This window comes from Sus scrofa, chromosome 5, assembly GCF_000003025.6.
Source record: "Sus scrofa isolate TJ Tabasco breed Duroc chromosome 5, Sscrofa11.1, whole genome shotgun sequence".
NCBI lineage: Eukaryota > Metazoa > Chordata > Mammalia > Artiodactyla > Suidae > Sus > Sus scrofa.
Window position 1 is genome coordinate 47,218,643 of NC_010447.5, and position 18,921 is coordinate 47,237,563.

Sequence of the window (18,921 nt, forward strand, 5' to 3'; positions counted from 1 at the left end):
GATATTGCCCTCTAGAAATTGTTTAATTTGTTTGCCACAAGCAATATAAAAGAGCATCTTTCTCCTGGTTAATGTGTGTTATCAGAGTATTAGATCTTTACCAATTTTGTAAGCAAAACTATCATTATAGTTTTAATGTATTTCTTTTCTTATAAGTGAAGGGGGAAAAAAAAAACCTCTTTCCATATGATTGAGTCATTGGTTATTTCCTTTTCTGTGAACTGTCCTTTTCTGTGTTTTGCTTACTTTTTCTAAAGGTTTTGTTTTTCTTGATAGTTTGTATAGCCCTTTATTTATTAAGAAAATGAGCTCTTGGCCCATAAGTAGCCAATTTTTCATTTGTTGTTTGAATTATTTTTTTATTTTTTGCCATGAAGAAATGTATTCTTTCAGGTTTTGTAGGTTTTCTTTCATCTGCGGAATGGCCTTGGTCAGTTTAAGATGTTGTTTTTTAATTCCCATCAAGAATTTCCATGGTTTTAGCTTTTCCGTTTGTTTTTAGTGTGGCTGTTTACACTTTTGAGGTATCTGGAATATATTTAATTGTAAGGTATAAGATATGGAATCAACTCAGTTTTTTCCAGATGACTAGTCAGGTATACCAGTACTAGTTCTTGCATAACCTATAAAATTATGTATATTTTTTATTGAGGTAGAATTGGTATAGAACAATATATTAGTTTCAGGTGTGCAACATAATGATGTGATTAATTGTATACATTATAGAGTGATCACCACAATTACTTGAGTTTCCATCCATCACCATGCAACTGACCCCCCTCACTCTTTTCGCCCACTTCCTATCCCCCTTCTCCTCCGATCACCAGTGACCTGTTCTCTGTATCTGTGAGTTTTGTTTTGTTTGTTCATCTGTTTTGTCTTTTAGATTCCACATAAAGTAAAATGACATAGGATTTGTTTTTCCCTGTCTGATTTTTTTTACTTAGCATAAATACCTCAAGGTCCATCCATGTTGCTCCAAATGGCATGATTTCCTTCTTTATTTATGGCTGAGTTGTATTCCATCGTGTGGATGTATATGTATAAACACATCCTATTCATCTGTTCATCCATCAGTGGACGTTTGGGTTGTTTCCATATCTTGGCATTTATAAATAATGCTGCTATGAACATATATACATGGGGTGCATGTATATTTTGGGGTTAATATTTTTGTGGGGTTTTTTGAAGTAGAATAGGTGGAGCATATGGTAGTTCTATTTTTAATTTTTAAAGGAACCTCCATACTGTTTTTCCTACCAGCAATGCACAATAGTTCACTTTCTCCACACCCTCTCCAATAGTTGTAATAAAATTATTTTCTTTCTTTAATTTAGGGGTCAATTAAGTATAGTTTGAATACCAATCAAGAAAGATGCATTTTATATATTTAATGTTCTTCGTATATAGGAACACTGGTGTTTCAGTACAGGTTTTTCCTGGATATTTTGATATGATTCAGAAAAGGTACCACTTTCTTTCCACCTCATTGTACCTTCCTGGTGCACCAACCATTCTTATTCTTTTTTTTTTTTTTAATATATATATTTTTTTCGTTTGTACAGCATGGGTACCAAGTTACACTTACATGTATACATTTTTTTCCCCACCCTTTGTTCTGTTGCAATATAAGTATCTAGACATAGTTCTCAATGCTACTCAGCAGGATCTCATTGTAAATCCATTCCAAGTTGTATCTGATAACCCCAAGCTCCCGATCCCTCCCACTCCCTTGGCTTGTATAGGAAGGCTTGACAACAAACCAAGTGTTATAATTAATGCTCACCTTTTTTCTTGCCTTTTCCCCTTACCTGTCAGTTTACCTATTGAAGCATTTTTTCCATGGCACTTATTACTATATGTGTGCTCAGATTTTGCTCTGGCAGTTACCACCAGTAATTTTGTCTAATTAAAAATTTTACATAATAGACAATATTAAATGAATAATACTTAGAAACAGATTTCAATTACATCTTAAAATTCACTGTAAAATCTTGTCCTCTCTAGAGAATTTTCAGGATTTGTAAGTCTAATTAGTAGGTTAGCCTAATAATCACAATACCTGTGCATAAAGAATGCACATTTTAGAGAAGTAGCTATCTCTAAGCAGAACTCTACAAAAGAGAAATGTGTTAATAACCACCTGTCCTCTTTCTTACGGGTTTTTAAAGAATTCCATATGCTTATTCTCTGAAAAAATATCCTTAACAAGGTAGTATCTTAGTTGCACTCTAACTTATGAGTGAAATAGGAACACTTATTTTTCAAACATTTTTAACTTTAATGTGACTGCTAAAACACACAAATTGGAGTTGATGCTACCTACATGCTAGAGGAATGACTGACAGTTTGTAAATTCATTTGTTTTTTTCTTATGGGGGGGTGGAATAAGCATTAATCCCAAGAGTTTTTCCTAGTTCCCATTTCAATATTCTATTTATAGCAGAATTTTTCTAGCTTAACAAAAGTAAGCTAAGTTTGGATATTTTTGATTGCATTTGAAAAATATTCTCGTTATTAATGTTTGTGTAAGTGAGCTCATAAATTCTTTTTCTAGCCATGATCTTCTTTTCTACTTTAATTTTTAAACAATATATGTAGAAAGCTAAATTAGCATTGTCAACTTTGCTTTCAAATTAGTATTTATTATATCTTAAAAGGGCAGAGAATCTATTTCAGGCTGTGTCTTTAAAAGTATTAATATTTTTACAGTTACTTGAAAAAGTTTTCCCGTTATCTACACAGTTGACTTATTTTAACTCAAATTTTCTTTTCTCTAATTGCATAGTTAATTTTCTTTCACTGCCTAGAAATTATGATTTAGCCTTTGGCTAGAGTTTACCTTCGGGCATGAGAAAGGTAGTGTATTTTACCTAGTTAATTTATATTGTGCAGTTTGTGCTTAGATAACAGATTAGAAAATACCAACTAGAGTGGTACACTTTGGGAGGAAAAAAACACCTTTCAATTATAAATGTATATCCACCCAACATAGGAGCATTTTAATTTACAAGGCAGATGCTTACAGCCATAAAAAGGAAAAAGTGACGATACCACAATAGTGGGGGACTTTAATACCCCACTTTCATCATTGGGGTCTGATCATCCAGACAGAAAATCAGTAAGGAAGCACAGGCCTTAAATGACACATTAGACCAGGTAGCCTTAAGTGATATTTATGGAACATTCCATCCAAAAGCAGCAGAATGCACATTCTTTTCAGTTGCACATGGAATATTATCCAGAATAGATCACATCTTGGGCTACAAATCAAGCCTTGGTAGATTTAAGAAAATCGAAATCATATCAAGCATCTTTTCTGATCATAAAGCTATGAGATTGGAATTGGATTACAAGGAAAAACATTGTAAAAACAAAGTTTGGCATAGTGGAGTCTCCTCATCCTAGGTTGTCTAGGCTGCTGGCCATAGTGGAATAGTGGCAGCTGCCTGAGGGATGAGATTTTCCTGACAACACTAGTAGGAGGGCTGCACTGTGGGAATAACAGAGGCGTAATCCAGTGAGAATTGGATTACATTTCCATTGATGTCATTAGAAAAATACTCCTTGAGCACATCTTTGTGTAAGCCACATTCACAGCAACCATCACTCACTTGATGGTTAGCTGTATCTACTGTACTTGGTTCCTAAAGGGGATATAAATCCCATCCCTCCCCCTTTGTCTAATCATTAGTGGAAACTTGGTAGGAATAAGTTTTGAGCAACTTTAACTTTTATAATTTTTGTTATTTTGGTTCCTTAGAAATTAACATGTAAGAAGTATTGTCTTCTGGCTTGCCTTTTGAATGTTTAGTGCAAGTCCAGCTTGTGTGTGAAGCAGCCAGAACAGGATGAAAGTCTTTCTGGAATTTGGTCATAGTGCAAAATTCTTATAAAAATATGGGCAGCCTGGCCTTTGAGAGGCTCTTGGTCCTTCACATGGGACAGGAGTACAGTCACTTTGCTGTGTGTGATGGACAGGAACAGAAACATGGTATGTTCGGGAAAGGGAGATTTATAATGAATATTAGGAAAATGTTCGCTAGGGAAATTTGGGCAGGGGTACAGTGGATTATGTGGGGGAGCCATCAAGCTGTTGCTATTTCTTTCAGACTTCAGCTTGGGTTCTTGTTTAAACTGGGAACTTACTTTTTGTGTTGGTAGCTAAAATCATCTATTTTCAAAGAAGTTTTTAAGTATCACTGAACTTCAGAGAATTTTCACCAGCAGAAATAGTACTGCCTGCTATTGTTGCTTTCCTTTCATTATATGAAGCAAGCCAGGTCTCTCCTTCTTATTGTCTCTCATGTCTTTTTATTCCTTCTGAATTGTTTTCATTCATTTTTTAAAAAAGGCTTCTGATGACAATCATTATAGCTTTAAATCACGTATTTTTATCTCTGTCTCTTGAGTAGCAGGTCTAAATAATGTCTACATCTCCACACTGTGAAAAACCAGGAAATTAACATGTTGTCTTCATTTTTACCTCTTATTTCCCACTCTGTGTTCTAATTATTGCTTGATAGATTATTGGTTTGTGTTGTTATGAGTTGTGACATTTGCATTCTCTTCTGAAATACCATGAAATCTCTTATAGATCGATAAAGTTTAAAAATCAGTTGTCAGAGCTTACAGTATTATGATGTGGAAATATTTTCCACTGTGTAACATTGGGGATAACAATGTAGTGCTATGATATTGAGACTTTTCCAATGGTAAGAGGATTTCCCAACCCTTTATATTTAATGGATCTTTTCTTTCCTTTGTGCTTTGCTTTATTCTCGTCTTCAGCTTGGTCTTCAGTTGCCATGATTTCTTATATTCATGTTGACATGCTCTTGGACTCCTTTCTTCTTTTTTGGAGTAATTTTTCATAGGGAGTTCAAAAAAATTTCTGAGCCTTACATGTTTCGAGATATGTTTATTCAAGTATCATTTTTGGTTTTTAGTTTAGAGGGGTATAAACTCCTAATTTCAAACCTTTTTATCCATCAGTCTTTTTTGTGTTTCTTTACCTTTTTTAAAATTGAAATATAGTTGATTTACAATATTATTTTAGTTTCAGGTGTACTACCTAATGATTCAATATTCTTACAGATTATACTCCATCTAAGTTATAAAATATTGGCTATATTCCCTATGCTGTATATTATATCCTTGTAGCTTATTTACTTTATATATCACGGGTTGTATCTCTCAAACTCCTACCCCTGTCTTGCCCCTCCCTCTTTCCCTGTCCCACTGGTTTGTTTGTCTGACAGTCTTTAAAGATCTTACTGTACCAGCTTCTAGCATCCAGTATTGATGATGAGAAGTCTGATGCCAGTCTGAACTTCTGTAGACATCCTCTTTCCCCTGTGGAAGTTTTTGCAATTTTCTCTTTGCTGTTGGCATTTATAGGACAGCTGTAACAAGATACCACAATTTAGGAGTCTTAAAACAATAGAAACATAGTGTCTCACACTTCTGGCTAGAAGGCTGAAATCAAGGTGTTAGCACTGCCTTGATCTTTCTGAAGACTTCAGGGAAGAATCTGCCCATGCCTTTCTCTTAGCTTCTGGGGTCTGCTGGAGTCCTTGGCATTCCTTGGCTTGCAGATACATGAATCCAACCTGCTTCCATCTTCATATCATGTTCTTCCTTCTGTGTGTGTCTCTGTTCCTTTCTCCCTTCTTGTAAGGACACCAGTTGTATTAGATTAGAGCCCACCCTGACTTAGCATTTCTTTAGCTTAATTACATCTGGAAAGAACCTATTTCCAAATGAGGCCACCTTCCCAGGTACTCAGGATTAGGACTTCAACATATATTTTGGGGAGGCACAATTCAAACCATAATAGCATTGTAAATGTTTACTAGGATATCATCAATATGCTTATTTAATCCTGTTTAGCACATGGTAGACCCTTTGAGTTTAAAGATGTACATCTTTCTTCAGCTCAAGGTAATTAATTGTCTATATATTTTCTTCTTCTTTTTTTTTTTTTTGCTAGGAGTAACATTTTCTTTTATTTATCCATATTTTCTGATTCTACAATGCACATATATTCATTTTTACAGAGGAGGAAAGTTCTTTTTTAAATTTTAAAATTGTAGTCAACTATGTATAGCAAAATTTGTCATCGTAATTATGTTAAAGTATACAATTCAGTTTTATGAAGAACATTTGCCCTCTTATGGAACCACTACCATCATCCATCTCCAGAACCTTTTCATCTTCCCAAATTGAAACTATGTGCTCATTAAACATCATTTCTTCCCCTTCGTTATCTCTGACATTTCTTTCTGGAATATGGTTATTAGATATTTGGCTTCCTGGATGCCTTTCCTATTTCATATTGTTTTATTTGACCTTTAACTCTTTTATACTTTATGTTCTAGAAGATTCCCTTGATTTTCCCAGATTATCAACTTTATTCCTATCCTTTTCCTTTTCAGCCAATTTTGAAATACTTTTTTTTGCGCAATACGTGCAATCATATTTTAATTTCCAAGATTTCTTTTTTTTTTCTGATATTTTTTGGATGCAGTGTATAGCCACATTTTCTGAAGACAATAATTAGACTTATTTAAATATTTTTTGCACTTCCCTGAATCACTTCTCTTTTCAGTGGAGCTAGTTATTCTTCATCTTCTTGGTTTTCCCTGTGATTCTCAGTGGTGTGTCAAAGTTATAAAGGTCCATAATGACTGGCACGGGTTTCCACTGCAGCTTTGAGGGTCTATTTCTCTATCAGCTTTCTTGTGTAAATGACAGAGCTGGATGAGGGGCTGAATAAATGATACACAGGCTTTCTTTAGAAAGAGAGAGAGTGTGTGTGTGTGTGTGAAGCAAAAGACAGTCTGGGAATACTAACAAATGTTAAAATAAGGAGGAATTTCCTCAGGGGTTGGAATCTTTTGTGTATTTTCCCTTTTTCCTAGAGCTGCCTCCTCTCTCTCCCCTCTTCTATTAGTTATTTGATGAGGATCTCTGGAGTTACTTCAAGCTCTGTTCTGTCAGTCCGTTCCTAGCCCCTTCATTTGGCATTCTCTCCAGGCAGGTATTCCTTGTTCTTGAGAGAACATTTCTGCATTTCTCTAACTTTATCCTCTGAGTAAAAACCTCTGCTGCCAGCTCCTCTGTTTATGCTGGTCAGAGGGAGGAGGGCCTTAACTTCCCAGCTATTCAGATGCTGTTCTTTCATGAGTTGCCAGATGCCTTCCCCATCCCCCTCCACCACTCTTTGTGGTGTTTGGCCTGGAACCCAGGAAGGGCTGTCCTAAGGCTCATCGCCTGTAGAGCAGTTTCTTCTCTTCTTTCTCTGATGGGCAAATCGCATATTCATCACACTTGCAAATATGCCTCCACATTTCTGTTTTCCTTACGGCAAGCATTCTTATTTTGCAGCATTGTGATATAAGTCTGTTAAAATATAAATTTCAATGGATCTCAGGAAGAAGGATATGTATGTTGTACTATTCCAATGCAGATTTTTTAATACTTTTCAATTTTTTAATTTCTTTTCTCAGCTGTTTTACCACATGTAATTTTATCATGTGTGTGCACATACACTTACACACAAATAAAATGGACTGTCAGGATGTTAATCATGTGTTTTCTGTCTGCTTTTTAATTTTCCTTTGCATTTAGGAAGGTACAAATTTGCATGGTTGTCATACGGTGTTTTCCTGTATTGTTGCTGTATAAAGTGCATTTCAAACATTAATCATCAAGAAATCAAATATGTTCTTGAATGTTTAATGAGTCCATTTTAATAACTGGTCTTAAGAATTGAAATGCTTTCAAGTTAAAAGCTTTTTGTAGTTATGTAAAATAATTTAATGGCAGAACTTAAAAGTTTGATATTTATCTTTTCTCTTGGTTTTAGTGAGATATTGATGTATAACATTGTCATTGATGTATGTATATATTATGAAATGATTTCCACAGTGATTAGAGTTAACAGCCATTATCTTACATAGTTAGTTTTTTTCTTTGTGATGAGAACTTTGAAGATCTATTCTCTTAGTAACTTTAAGATATGTAATACTTATGACAATTATAGCTTCATGCTTTATGTTATATACCAGAATTTGTCTTATTTTTCCTTTTTTATTTGTTCCATCTTATAAACTTATTTTGACAACATAGAGTAGCTTTAGTCAAATTAGGACGAAAATATTTTAAATCTTTCTTTTTCAGCAAAGAATCGTGGAATTGCCATTCCAGTGGATTTGGACAGCCAAGTTAATACTCTTTTTATGAAGAGTCATTCAAATATGGTACAGAGAGCAGCCATGGGTTGGAGACTGTCAGCTCGTTCTGGACCACGCTTTAAGGAAGCTCTTGGAGGACCTTCTTGGGATTACAGAAACATTATTGAAAAGTTACAGGTACAAAGAGAGCCTTAAACGGCGTTACTGTTTTCTAAATTATAATTTTTAGGATATGTAATCACAGAAATAAAATATAGCTTAAAAATACCAAATTCTAGTTGGGGACCAGGCTTGACTTTACAATGTCCAACACCACCTTTTTTAAAGGCATACCTTCCAGGCAGAAGTTGTTTTGAGTTATTTTTAGTGACTACATATTATTTAATGTGCTTTGATAATAGGCTAATGGGACTTAATGTCAAAATAGTAACTATAATACGTTTGGTGAAATAATTTCCTATAAAGATGCATGTAATAGGTTAAAGATTCACAAGTTTGCTTTGGTTCATCTCTTAAGTATTCTTTGACACTCTCTGGTAAGAATGGCATAAGCACCTTTGCTCCCAAATTATTTGCATAGTATCCCACTTCTGTTTTTGGCCTGGACATTCTGGGACACGGAGTAAAGAGAGACATTGTGTTAATCTGCACAAACTGCCATTATGGAATACCACAGACTGGGTGGTTTAACCAACAGAAATTTATTTTCTCACAGTTTGGGACCTTGAAATCCAAGGTGTTGGCAGCTCTGTTTTCTTCTGAGGCCTCTCTCTTTGGCTTGCAGATGGCCTCCTTGTCACTGTGTCCTCACGTGGTCTTTCCTCTGTGCATGGACACATCTGTGCCCTAATCTCTTCTTATGCGGACACCAGTCATTTTGGACCAAAGCCCATCTGTATGAATTCATTTTACCTTAATTACCACTTTACAGAGCTTGACTCCAAATATAGTCACATTCTGAAGTACTGGGGTTAGGACTTTATGAGTTTTGAAGGGGGCACAATTCAGCTCATAACAGACATCTTCCCACTCATGTAATTAGTGGAAGGTTTCACAGAATGAACTGGGGAATGGCTTGAGGAAAGTTTTGGATGTGGAGAATGGTCAAGGTGTGAACTGGAATAAATATTGTGAGAGATAATGTGCAGATTAATTGGCGAACGTTCAGAGTTTTGATACATGAGCCTTCTATTTTTTTTTTTGTCTTTCTTGCCATTTCTTGGGCCGCTCCTGCGGCATATGGAGGTTCCCAGGCTAGAGGTTGAATCGGAGCCATAGCCACCAGCCTACGCCAGAGCCACAGCAACGAGGGATCCGAGCCACGTCTGCGACCTACACCACAGCTCACGGCAACGCCGGATCCTTAACCCACTGAGCAAGGCCAGGGATCGAACCCGCAACCTCATGGTTCCTAGCTGGATTTGTTAACCACTGTGCCACAACGGGAACTCCGAGCCTTCTATGTTATGAAAAGGACAAGTTAGACTCAGGTTAAAGAATTGAAGGCAGTAAGTCATTAAAATTTTTGAGGAAAATGTCATTGTAAATGAGTAAGTCGTTATTGGTTGGCAGGATAGAAATATCAGGAAGAGACTAGAGGAAAGCAGATGAATTAGAAATTATTGAAGATATCAGCCAGGTCGTGGTGTCAGTGCAGTGAAGGAACAGGTATTACATACAGTAATGAAGGCAGGGTCCATAAACCTGGTGGTTTTTGGATGGACATAGAGAGAAGGCAGGAGGGGTGTTTAAGAGGCAACGATGCTGGGAGACTGGGTGATATTATAGACTCTTCAGTAAGAGGGAAGGAGAGAATACTGTAGAAGGATGTTGGCTATGGTCATGGAAAAATACACTGTATCAGGTTTATAGGCTACTGAATGTGTTGGAAGGTAAGTCTCTATTTGGAGTGAGGATACTGCTTTTTATTGCTAAAAGGGAGAGTATAGGAAAAACAAAGAACATTTTATGAGAGGCTAGAAGGGGCAAAATGGCCAAATAAAGCGAGAAAAAAGACATGGTCAAAAAGGGGGAAAGTTGGGTTTATGAGGCTCAGAGGAGAAGATATTTCAGAGGAGAGATAGTTTTTTCAACCAGCGTAGAGAGAGTGTGCTTTAAACTTCTTTTAGCACAGTCACTGGCATTCATTGGGTAAATATATTATACCCAATATATATGTAGAAATTCCCAGGCCAGGCATTGAACCTGAGCCACTGCAGTGACAATGCCAGATCCTTAACCACTAGGTCACTAGGGAATTCATGAGTAAATAAATATTTGGTAAAAACTTTGTAGCAGCCACTGTGTTAAGTGCTGAAGATAGATGTAGATCTGTGCCCTTCAGGGACATGCATTCAATGATACAATGTTAGGTAATTCAAACTGCTACAAGTAAAATAAAGAAGGATAACAACATAGTGGCAAATTACTAGGGAACGTATCCTGTAGTGAGGGAGCCTCTCTCTATTGAGGGGACATTGGGTTGAGACCTGAGTCATGAAGAAGAATAATCTATTCAAAGACGTGAGGACAGAGAGTTTTATAGAGAGGGAAGAGTAAATGCAAAAGTACTTAGGCAAGATCAAGGTTGGGGTTTGAGGAACCAAGAGAGGCCCATTGGGCAGGAGTGAGCAAAGGAAGAGATTATTATGAAACAAAGAGACAAATGAAGTAGAGCGTTTCATGATAAACCATTTGGGTTTATTCTATGTGTGATGACAAAGCCTTGGAGATTTTTAGCAGAGTATAGGCGTACTTGGTTTACCTTTCAAAAGATCACTGTGGCTTTTGAGTTGTGAATGGGTTATAGGGTCCAGACGCAGGAGCAGTGTTAGGGTAGCTGTTGTATTAATTCAGGAAAAAGGTGATGGTGGCTTGGCTTAAGGGGTAGTGATAGTAATGAAGATAAGCAGATGAATTTTGCCTATAATTGTTTGTAGGGCCAATGGGACTTGGTAGCTGGCTGGATGAGTTGTGGGGTGTTAGAGGAATCAAGGATGAGCCTGGGCGGGATATGATTGGATCATTTTCCAAAATAGGGAAGAATGAGAGAGTTGGGGTTAGGGGTTCTATAGGGAGAATTTTAAGTGTGAGATGCCTGTGTTAGGATCCGTGTGCATATGTCCAATAGGCTGTTGGTTATATGAATCTGGAGTGGTTGGGAAGATGTCCATGCAGGGAATATAAATGTGGGAATTTTCAGCATATGTATGATATTAAAATCACAAAAATGGACGAGATCCCTCACTTGTAGATATAGAAGAGCAGAGACCAGAAACTACCATGAGTTGTTAAAGGAGTGGTCAGGACATAGGTGGGAAAAAAAGGAAAGTGTGATGTTACAGTAGCCAGGAGTAGAAAGTGTTTGACAGAGAAAGAGCACATGTGTAAAATGCCTGGCAGTGGTTGGAGATGAGGACAGACAAGTAACCACTGGATTTGGCAACAGGTTGGTGATGGCAGCTAACTGGTCCTCAGTAATGACTACATTTATTAAGGAGTAATGAGTGGCCAATAGGTATTAGAGGCTGTTTTATGCATTTACTTTTAATCCTCACAGCAAGCTCATGTAATTACTAGTATCATTATCCTGGATTTTCACACGGGGAAATAACAAGTTAGAGAGATTTCGTAGTTGATCCATGAGCAAAATAGGAGATTAAGACAGAATTCACATCATAGACACCTGGGCACAGTTTGTTTAGTAAATGAAATGAAGAAGAGAGGTAATCTGAAAGATAGGTATGTTTTTGTGACATTTTATTATATACGATCACATTAGATAACCATATACTGTTCCCACCTTTGTAGAAGACCTAGTTTCCCATTTATGTGATTTGCTTCGTGGTGGTCTCCCTTAACTGTCCCGAGGAATTTCTCAGAAAGCTTATTTAGCGTAATTGAAGTAGGAATGGTCAGTTTTGCTAAAGGGGAAAGAAAAGGTTAAACAAGAGTTGATTCCTGAAACCTAGCCGTAAGACATCAAGAGACCATCAGGAAGAAAATAGTAAAATGTGTTGCTATAGCTGAGGGTAACCATAGGCAATTGACAGTCAGTTTTCTGTTTAACAAAATATGCTATAGCTGTGAGTGAATTGAGTATTGCTTCACTTGAATTTTTTGTTTGTTTTCTAACATACTTATTTTTAAAACAAAAAGGGGATGCTTTAATCATTAAAGAATGCTCAGTAAATTAGTACTGCTTCCAGTCCATTTTAGAAACATGTCAGTTAGATGCTTTCCGCTATAATCAATAAAACATTCAACTGAAAGTGGCTTAAACAAATATATAGCAAGGCATCTGGAATTGGGGCTCTTCCTGAGGTGTTTAATTCAGTAGCTCAGTAGGCCAGGGCCCCAATACCATTGGTCTGTTGACTTTCAGCTGAAGGCTGGTCTCCAGAGGTCATTTGAGGGCACCTCATATTTTGGATTTTCACATTCTCAAGATGTCTTTCTAAAGAATCTGCCCCTGCCTCCCCAAACCCCTCCCCCCATTCTCAGCAGACTTCACCTGATGTCTTATTGGCCAGGACTGTGTCACATACTTATGCCTCACCAGTCACTGGCAGGGAAAATGAAATGACCCTGACTGGCTGAAATTAGTCAACCTTGACCCTAAACTAAGAGGGCTCATCTCCCTGAGAATGTTGTTGTCTGACTGAGAAATAACATGGAGATTTTGTTAACGAGGAGGAGGATGAAGAAAGGCTATTGGGTGGGTGACCAAGAGGATTTATCAAAAATGTAACTTGAAATACTATTAAATGTCATTGCACCCTTACGTAGTACTAATACTGCTTCAAATCCAGAGATTTCCCAAGTAGAAGAAATGGTTAGCTCTGAATGACCCATGACACATATGAAATCTTTTTTCAGCTGTTCCCTGAGCATACCCCAACTCCAATTTGATGAATACCTGCTTTGTCTCTATTACAATCCTAGATACTACAGGGCTGGTAACAGTGGCTTTCTTTACTCAGTTATCATCTTTCCTGTATATCCTTAGACATCTATAGCTACTCATCCCTCCCTTGCTATAAAAATGAAAAAGGAGACCCAGGCAGTATTCATACAGAAAACCAGCCTGTACTTAAAGCACAGACATCCAGTGCTATGGGAAGTAGGGTATCTCTTCTCTGAAATTCCCACATCTCATTCCTGGTTAGTATTCTTAGGCTCGTTCTGTCTTCAAAGGATGAAATGGGAGTTAGGTGTTCACATGGGTTCTATTGTGCTTTATTCCTTAGGATGTAGTGGCCTCCTTAGAGCAACAATTCAGCCCGATGATGCAGGCTGAATTCTCAGTGCTGGTTGACGTGTTGTACAGCCCAGAACTACTGTTTCCTGAGGGGAGCGATGCAAGAATAAGATGCGGTGCTTTCATGTCCAAGTAAGTGGGTACAGCCTGAGATGCTACGAGTGCTCCTGCCCTGAGATGGCCTCTGACATCTCTGCTTTTTCCTCCATTGGCACCTAATGACAGTCCACAGAGCATATGAAAGATCTAAGATCCATGTTAAAATATCCTTCCAAAAATAATTTTTTTGATTCAACAGAAATTTTATGTTGGTGACATTCAAGTTAGGTTTTATTCAGATTTACTCAAAATGAAATGTGTTATTATTGGGCACAAAATATCACATAAAATAATATCTTGGTTCTGATTCCTTTCTATAACTGTATATAGTGTGAACTTTTAAAAGATTCCTTTTTCAAGTCACTGATTTTCATTAACTTTATGATTTTCACTACTTTTAATTTTTTCCATAAAGTATAGTTGATTTACAATGTTGCACCAATTTCTAAAGAGAAAGACAGACATCATGTGATATCACTTATATGTGGAATCTAAAAATAGAGCCTCATTTTAGAGATGAGAAATCTGAGGCTGGGCCATCTTCTGGGCAGAGCTATAGTTCTCGACCCAGCACTCTGCCTTGATAATCCTCATCTGTAGCTCTTCCATTTATGTATTTTTCTTAGCATTTTTGTGGTGTTGTCAGGTCTATTACAGCTGATTTGTTTATCCTAGAACATTTTTACTTTAATCGGAAAGGGACAAATGTAACCAGTTGTCAGAAAAAAGTGTAACTAGCTTTTTTTTTTTTTTTTTTTTTTCAAAAAGACATGTCTAAACATTGAGGATCCTTCACTGAGTAATTTTGCCAGCCATCACATGTAGACTCAAGATGCCAGTCAGGAGTTACCGTGGTGGCGCAGCAGAAACGAATCTGACTAGTAACCATGAGGTTGTGGGTTCAATCTCTGGCCTTGCTCAGTGGGTTGAGGATCTGGCGTTGCTATGAGCTGTGGTGTGGGTCATAGATGTGGCTTGGCTCTTGAATAGCTATAGCTGTGGTGTAGGCCAGCAGCTGTAGCTCCAATTTGACACCTATCCTGGGAACCTCCATATGCTGCAGGTGCAGCCCTAAAAGGCAAAAAAAAAAAAAAAAAAAAAAAAAAAAAAAGGATGAGCACTCAGAAGTACTCAGTCTTCTTATGGGGAGTGGCTTGATGGAGAGTCAGAAGAGGCCGCCAACCCTCTTGGCCATTGTCCATCACAGCCTATTCCTGTGTGATTGAGGACATGGCTGAAATGGTCTCAAAACCTCTTCTATTGTCTGTGACATATATACCAAAGCAGAAATGAAAGGACTAGGGACATAAGAATGTGTTCGTTTCTTTTACTAGTTAAAGCTGGGATTGGGGAGAGAAAATAAGGTATGGAATGAGAGGAACTCATTACAGGGATCATGTTGAAGAATAGGCATAGTTTCTATATTATGGCCAGAATCATGGATTCTTGGCTCTCTATCACTGTATCTTAAAGGGACCTGTCTGGACACTTGTGATTGTCTGGACATTTGCCAGAAAAATTAAAAGAATTTTTAAATGAAGAGGGCCAGAGTGTCTGCAAAACTGATGGTTGTGGAAGCCACTGAATACAAATTAAGTAGAGGTATTGCCTAGTATAAAAAAATAGGGCATTTGAAAAATATACTTTTATTGGAATATATATCCATGTATAAAGAATTGGTTAAAAAGTGGGTAATAAGCCTAAGAATTTTAATTCCAAAATATTCATATGAACTATAAATTTATCACAGAGACTTGATAATCTAGACAAGTGGTTGGGAAACCCTAGCCTGAAGCTCTGAACGTTTTTGCAAATAAAGTTTTATTGAAACCCAGCCACACATATTCATTTACATATTATCCTTTTTGGCTGCTTTCATACTTTTATAGCAGAACTGACTAGTTGCCTAGTCCACATGGCCTGTTGAACCTAAACTATTTACAGTTTGGCCCTTTAGAAAAAAAGTTTGCTTATTCAGTGCCAAGAATTAGAGTGTCAGTACAGTAGCTACTAACTATCCTTGGCCATTTACATTGAAATTTATATTACTTACAATGAAAATAGAATATTTAGTACCTCAGTCACACTTGCCACATTTTAAATGCTCAATAGCCATCTGTAGCTAGTGGTCAATAACTAAGAGAGCACAGATAACAGAACATTTCAATGATCTTAGAAGAAGTTCTGTTGGACAGCACTGGTCTACAACTGAAGGATATAGGTCTGTGGGAAGGTGATAGAAAGTAACTCAGAATATCACCCAAATATTGATCTGTGCTGGAGACGAAGCAGATCTGTGGCAATGTTAATTAAATTCAGAGGAGAGGCACAGAATGATATAATGGAACTATACACAGTTCCTATACTCATGTGGAGGAAGAGGATAGCACATAGAGTTGAGTGGTGAAAGTAGAGATTTTTATGCTGTTGTATGTGTGTGTTTGTAGTATAACCAGAGGCTGGCGGCTATCTGTTGACTTACGCCTTTCTCATTTCTGGGACGAATCAAGAGTTTGATTTACAAGAATATCTAATAAAATTAGAATCCAACTTCATTACTTGCTAGGCCTTAAGTGGGGCTTCCAATTTCCTCATATGAATTTGATTCTTGGAACTTGTTGACTCAAATCGCTCTACGGAAGAATGTGAGGGATAACCCCAGGAAAGGACCAGATTTCATATTAGTCACGTAGAACGAGAGAGAAGATAATAAAGAGGGAAGAGAATAGGTCTGTGTGGGTGTTAATTTTTATGGTGGCTGCTTATAGTTTATTCATATCAGCACATACACCTCCTTTATGAATGAGAATCTCAGTGTTTCCCAAACTGTGGGATGTGACTTGTAGAGAAGAGGCAATGGTTAGTTTAAAAAGGGAAGAGAGTTCCCGTCGTGGTTCAGTGGTTAACAAATCTGACTAGGAACCATGGGGTTGTGGTTCCTGGCCTTGCTCAGTGGGTTGGGGATCTGGCATTGCCATGAGCTGTAGTGTAAGTCACAGACTCGGCTTGGATCTGGCATTACTGTGGCTCCGGTGTAGGCCAGTAGCTGTGGCTCCAATTGGACCCCTAGCCTGGGAACCGCCATATGCGGCGGGTACAGCCCTGAAAAGACAAAAAGACAAAAAATAAAAAAAATAAATAAATAAAAAAGAGAGAATTAGGGGAGGGATAAATTAGGAGTTTAGAACTAACATATACACACAGCTATATATAAAATAGGTAATTAACAAGGACCTACTGTACAGCACAGGGAACTCTGCTCAATATTTGGTAATAACCTATATGGGAAAATAATTTGAAAAAGAGTGGATGTATGTATACGTAAGACTGAATCAGTTTGCTGTACACTTGAACATAACACATCATTGTAAATCAACTATACTCCAACGAAATTTAAAAAAATTAAAAAATGGGGAGTTCCCGTCGTGGCTCCGTGGTTAACGAATCTGACTAGGAACCATGAGGTTGCAGGTTTGATCCCTCGCCTCACTCAGTGGGTTAAGGATCGGCGTTGCTGTGAGCTGTGGTGTAGGTTGCAGATGTGGCTTGGATCCCGCATTGCTGTGGCTCTAGCGTAGGCTGGCGTCTACAGCTCTGATTAGACCCCTGGCCTGGGAACCTCTATGTGCCATGGATGCGGCCCTAGAAAAATACAAAAAGACGAAAAAGAAAAAATTAAAAAATGAATTAGGAAAGAGTATATAATGTCAGAGTGCATCTCATATAGTGAAGGTAACTTTCGTGTTGATTTTACGAATATGCTCACATACCCGTATTTGTGTGGTGGGTTGTTTTGTGAAAATTATTTTTTTACTTAGATCACAGAAAAAAATACTTGGAAGTATTAGCTCACCCAATTATTGGATAGACTAATACCTTCTATAAATCCTGAGCAAGTGGTCATTCATTCCCACTGATATTTTCAGATGGTTAGTGAATTAAATATTTAACCTGAAGCAGAGGTTAAAGAACATGGAAATAGCCTAAGAGAAAAAAATCAAAAGAAATTTGTAATACCCACCACACGAGTTTCACACATTTAAAGACTATCATGTGAAAGAAACGACTAAAAAGCTGAAATTTTAGAGACGCAGGTTTTTTCATTTGCTAGAAGAACTTTAGAACCGTTATTTTGTCTGCTGGACCTGACCGCATGGCATATAACACCCTGCCCAGATGTAACATGTCCAAGAGAAAATCACTATTCCTTCACAGCAGGCTACTTCTTCAGCATGACATAGGTGTTATTTAAAAGTATCACTGTCGAAGTAAGTCCGAAAGAGAAAGACAAATACCATATGCTATCACTTATATGGGGCATCTAAAATATGGCACAAATGAACCTACCAACAAAACAGAAACAGACTCACCGACACAGAGAACAGACTTGTGGTTGCCAAGGGGGAGGGAGGAGGAAGTGAGATAGACTGGGAGTTTGGGGGTTGGTAGATGTAAACTATTACATTTGGAATCGATAAGCAAGGAGGGCCTACTGTACAACATAGGGAACTATTTCAGTCTCTCAGGATAGACCATGATGGGACATGATAGGAGAAAATGAATGTGTGTGTATGTATGACTTGGTCACTTTGCTATGCAGCCGAAATTGGCACACTATAAGTCAACTATACTTCAATTAAAAAAAAAAAAATCACTGTCCATCGACTAACCCAACTCACACATTTTAGACATCTGTGATCTCCCTTCCTCCTCATCTTCTACTTCCTGTACATCATTATTCGCCAGGTCTTGGCTATTTTATCTCTATATTGCTTCTCACATCCTTACCCCATCACATGCTCTCTTCCTCTCTTGCCTGTTCTCTCTCCTACACTGTGGTTCCCACGGCCATCTGATGTTATCTTTTTTATAGGTAGGCAGGGTCTTTCAGCTCCTTTAAAACAGTGGTTCCTTATTTCCTATAGAGTAAAATTCAAACTCTTTAGCGTAGTATTCTCAGTTCCTTCTTTTCAGACTGCATCTCTTACACTCTCCTCTTCCCTGTCTTTAAGCGTCACTTGGCGATTGGAGTGCTTATGTCCTGAACGTACCATCATCTTTCTGCATCTGCCCTTTGTTCATTCCCTTTGCAGGGCTGCCTTTTCTTGCCACTCTAACCTACCAGGTGAAATCTTCATAGTTAAATGTTACCTCATCACTGAAACCTTCTCCAATCAGCCGTAGGCAACTCCCTCAGCAGAATGTAATTGTGTCTTTGTCCAGTTTATGGCATTTGCCACTGCCTCTGCTCTAGCCCTTATCATGGCATGTAAGAGGTAGCTGCATACAGCCTACTATGCATCCAGACTCTTTTCATCCGTGAACCATCCCGTCTTCAGAGTGATGCTTCAGAATTTTGACTCT

At 37.7% G+C, this 18,921-nt stretch overlaps 1 protein-coding gene across 2 annotated transcripts in view; it reads left to right on the forward strand.

Annotated features, from left to right (window-relative positions):
• The window catches only part of ITPR2 (inositol 1,4,5-trisphosphate receptor type 2), a 529,759-nt gene that overhangs the window by 282,720 nt on the left and 228,118 nt on the right, over positions 1-18,921 (forward strand). For both annotated transcript variants that reach the window (XM_021092919.1, XM_021092920.1), the window contains 2 exons: positions 8,185-8,375; positions 13,448-13,590. In XM_021092919.1, coding sequence (XP_020948578.1) covers positions 8,185-8,375; positions 13,448-13,590 — 334 coding nt within the window. The remainder of the gene's footprint in view (positions 1-8,184; positions 8,376-13,447; positions 13,591-18,921) is intronic.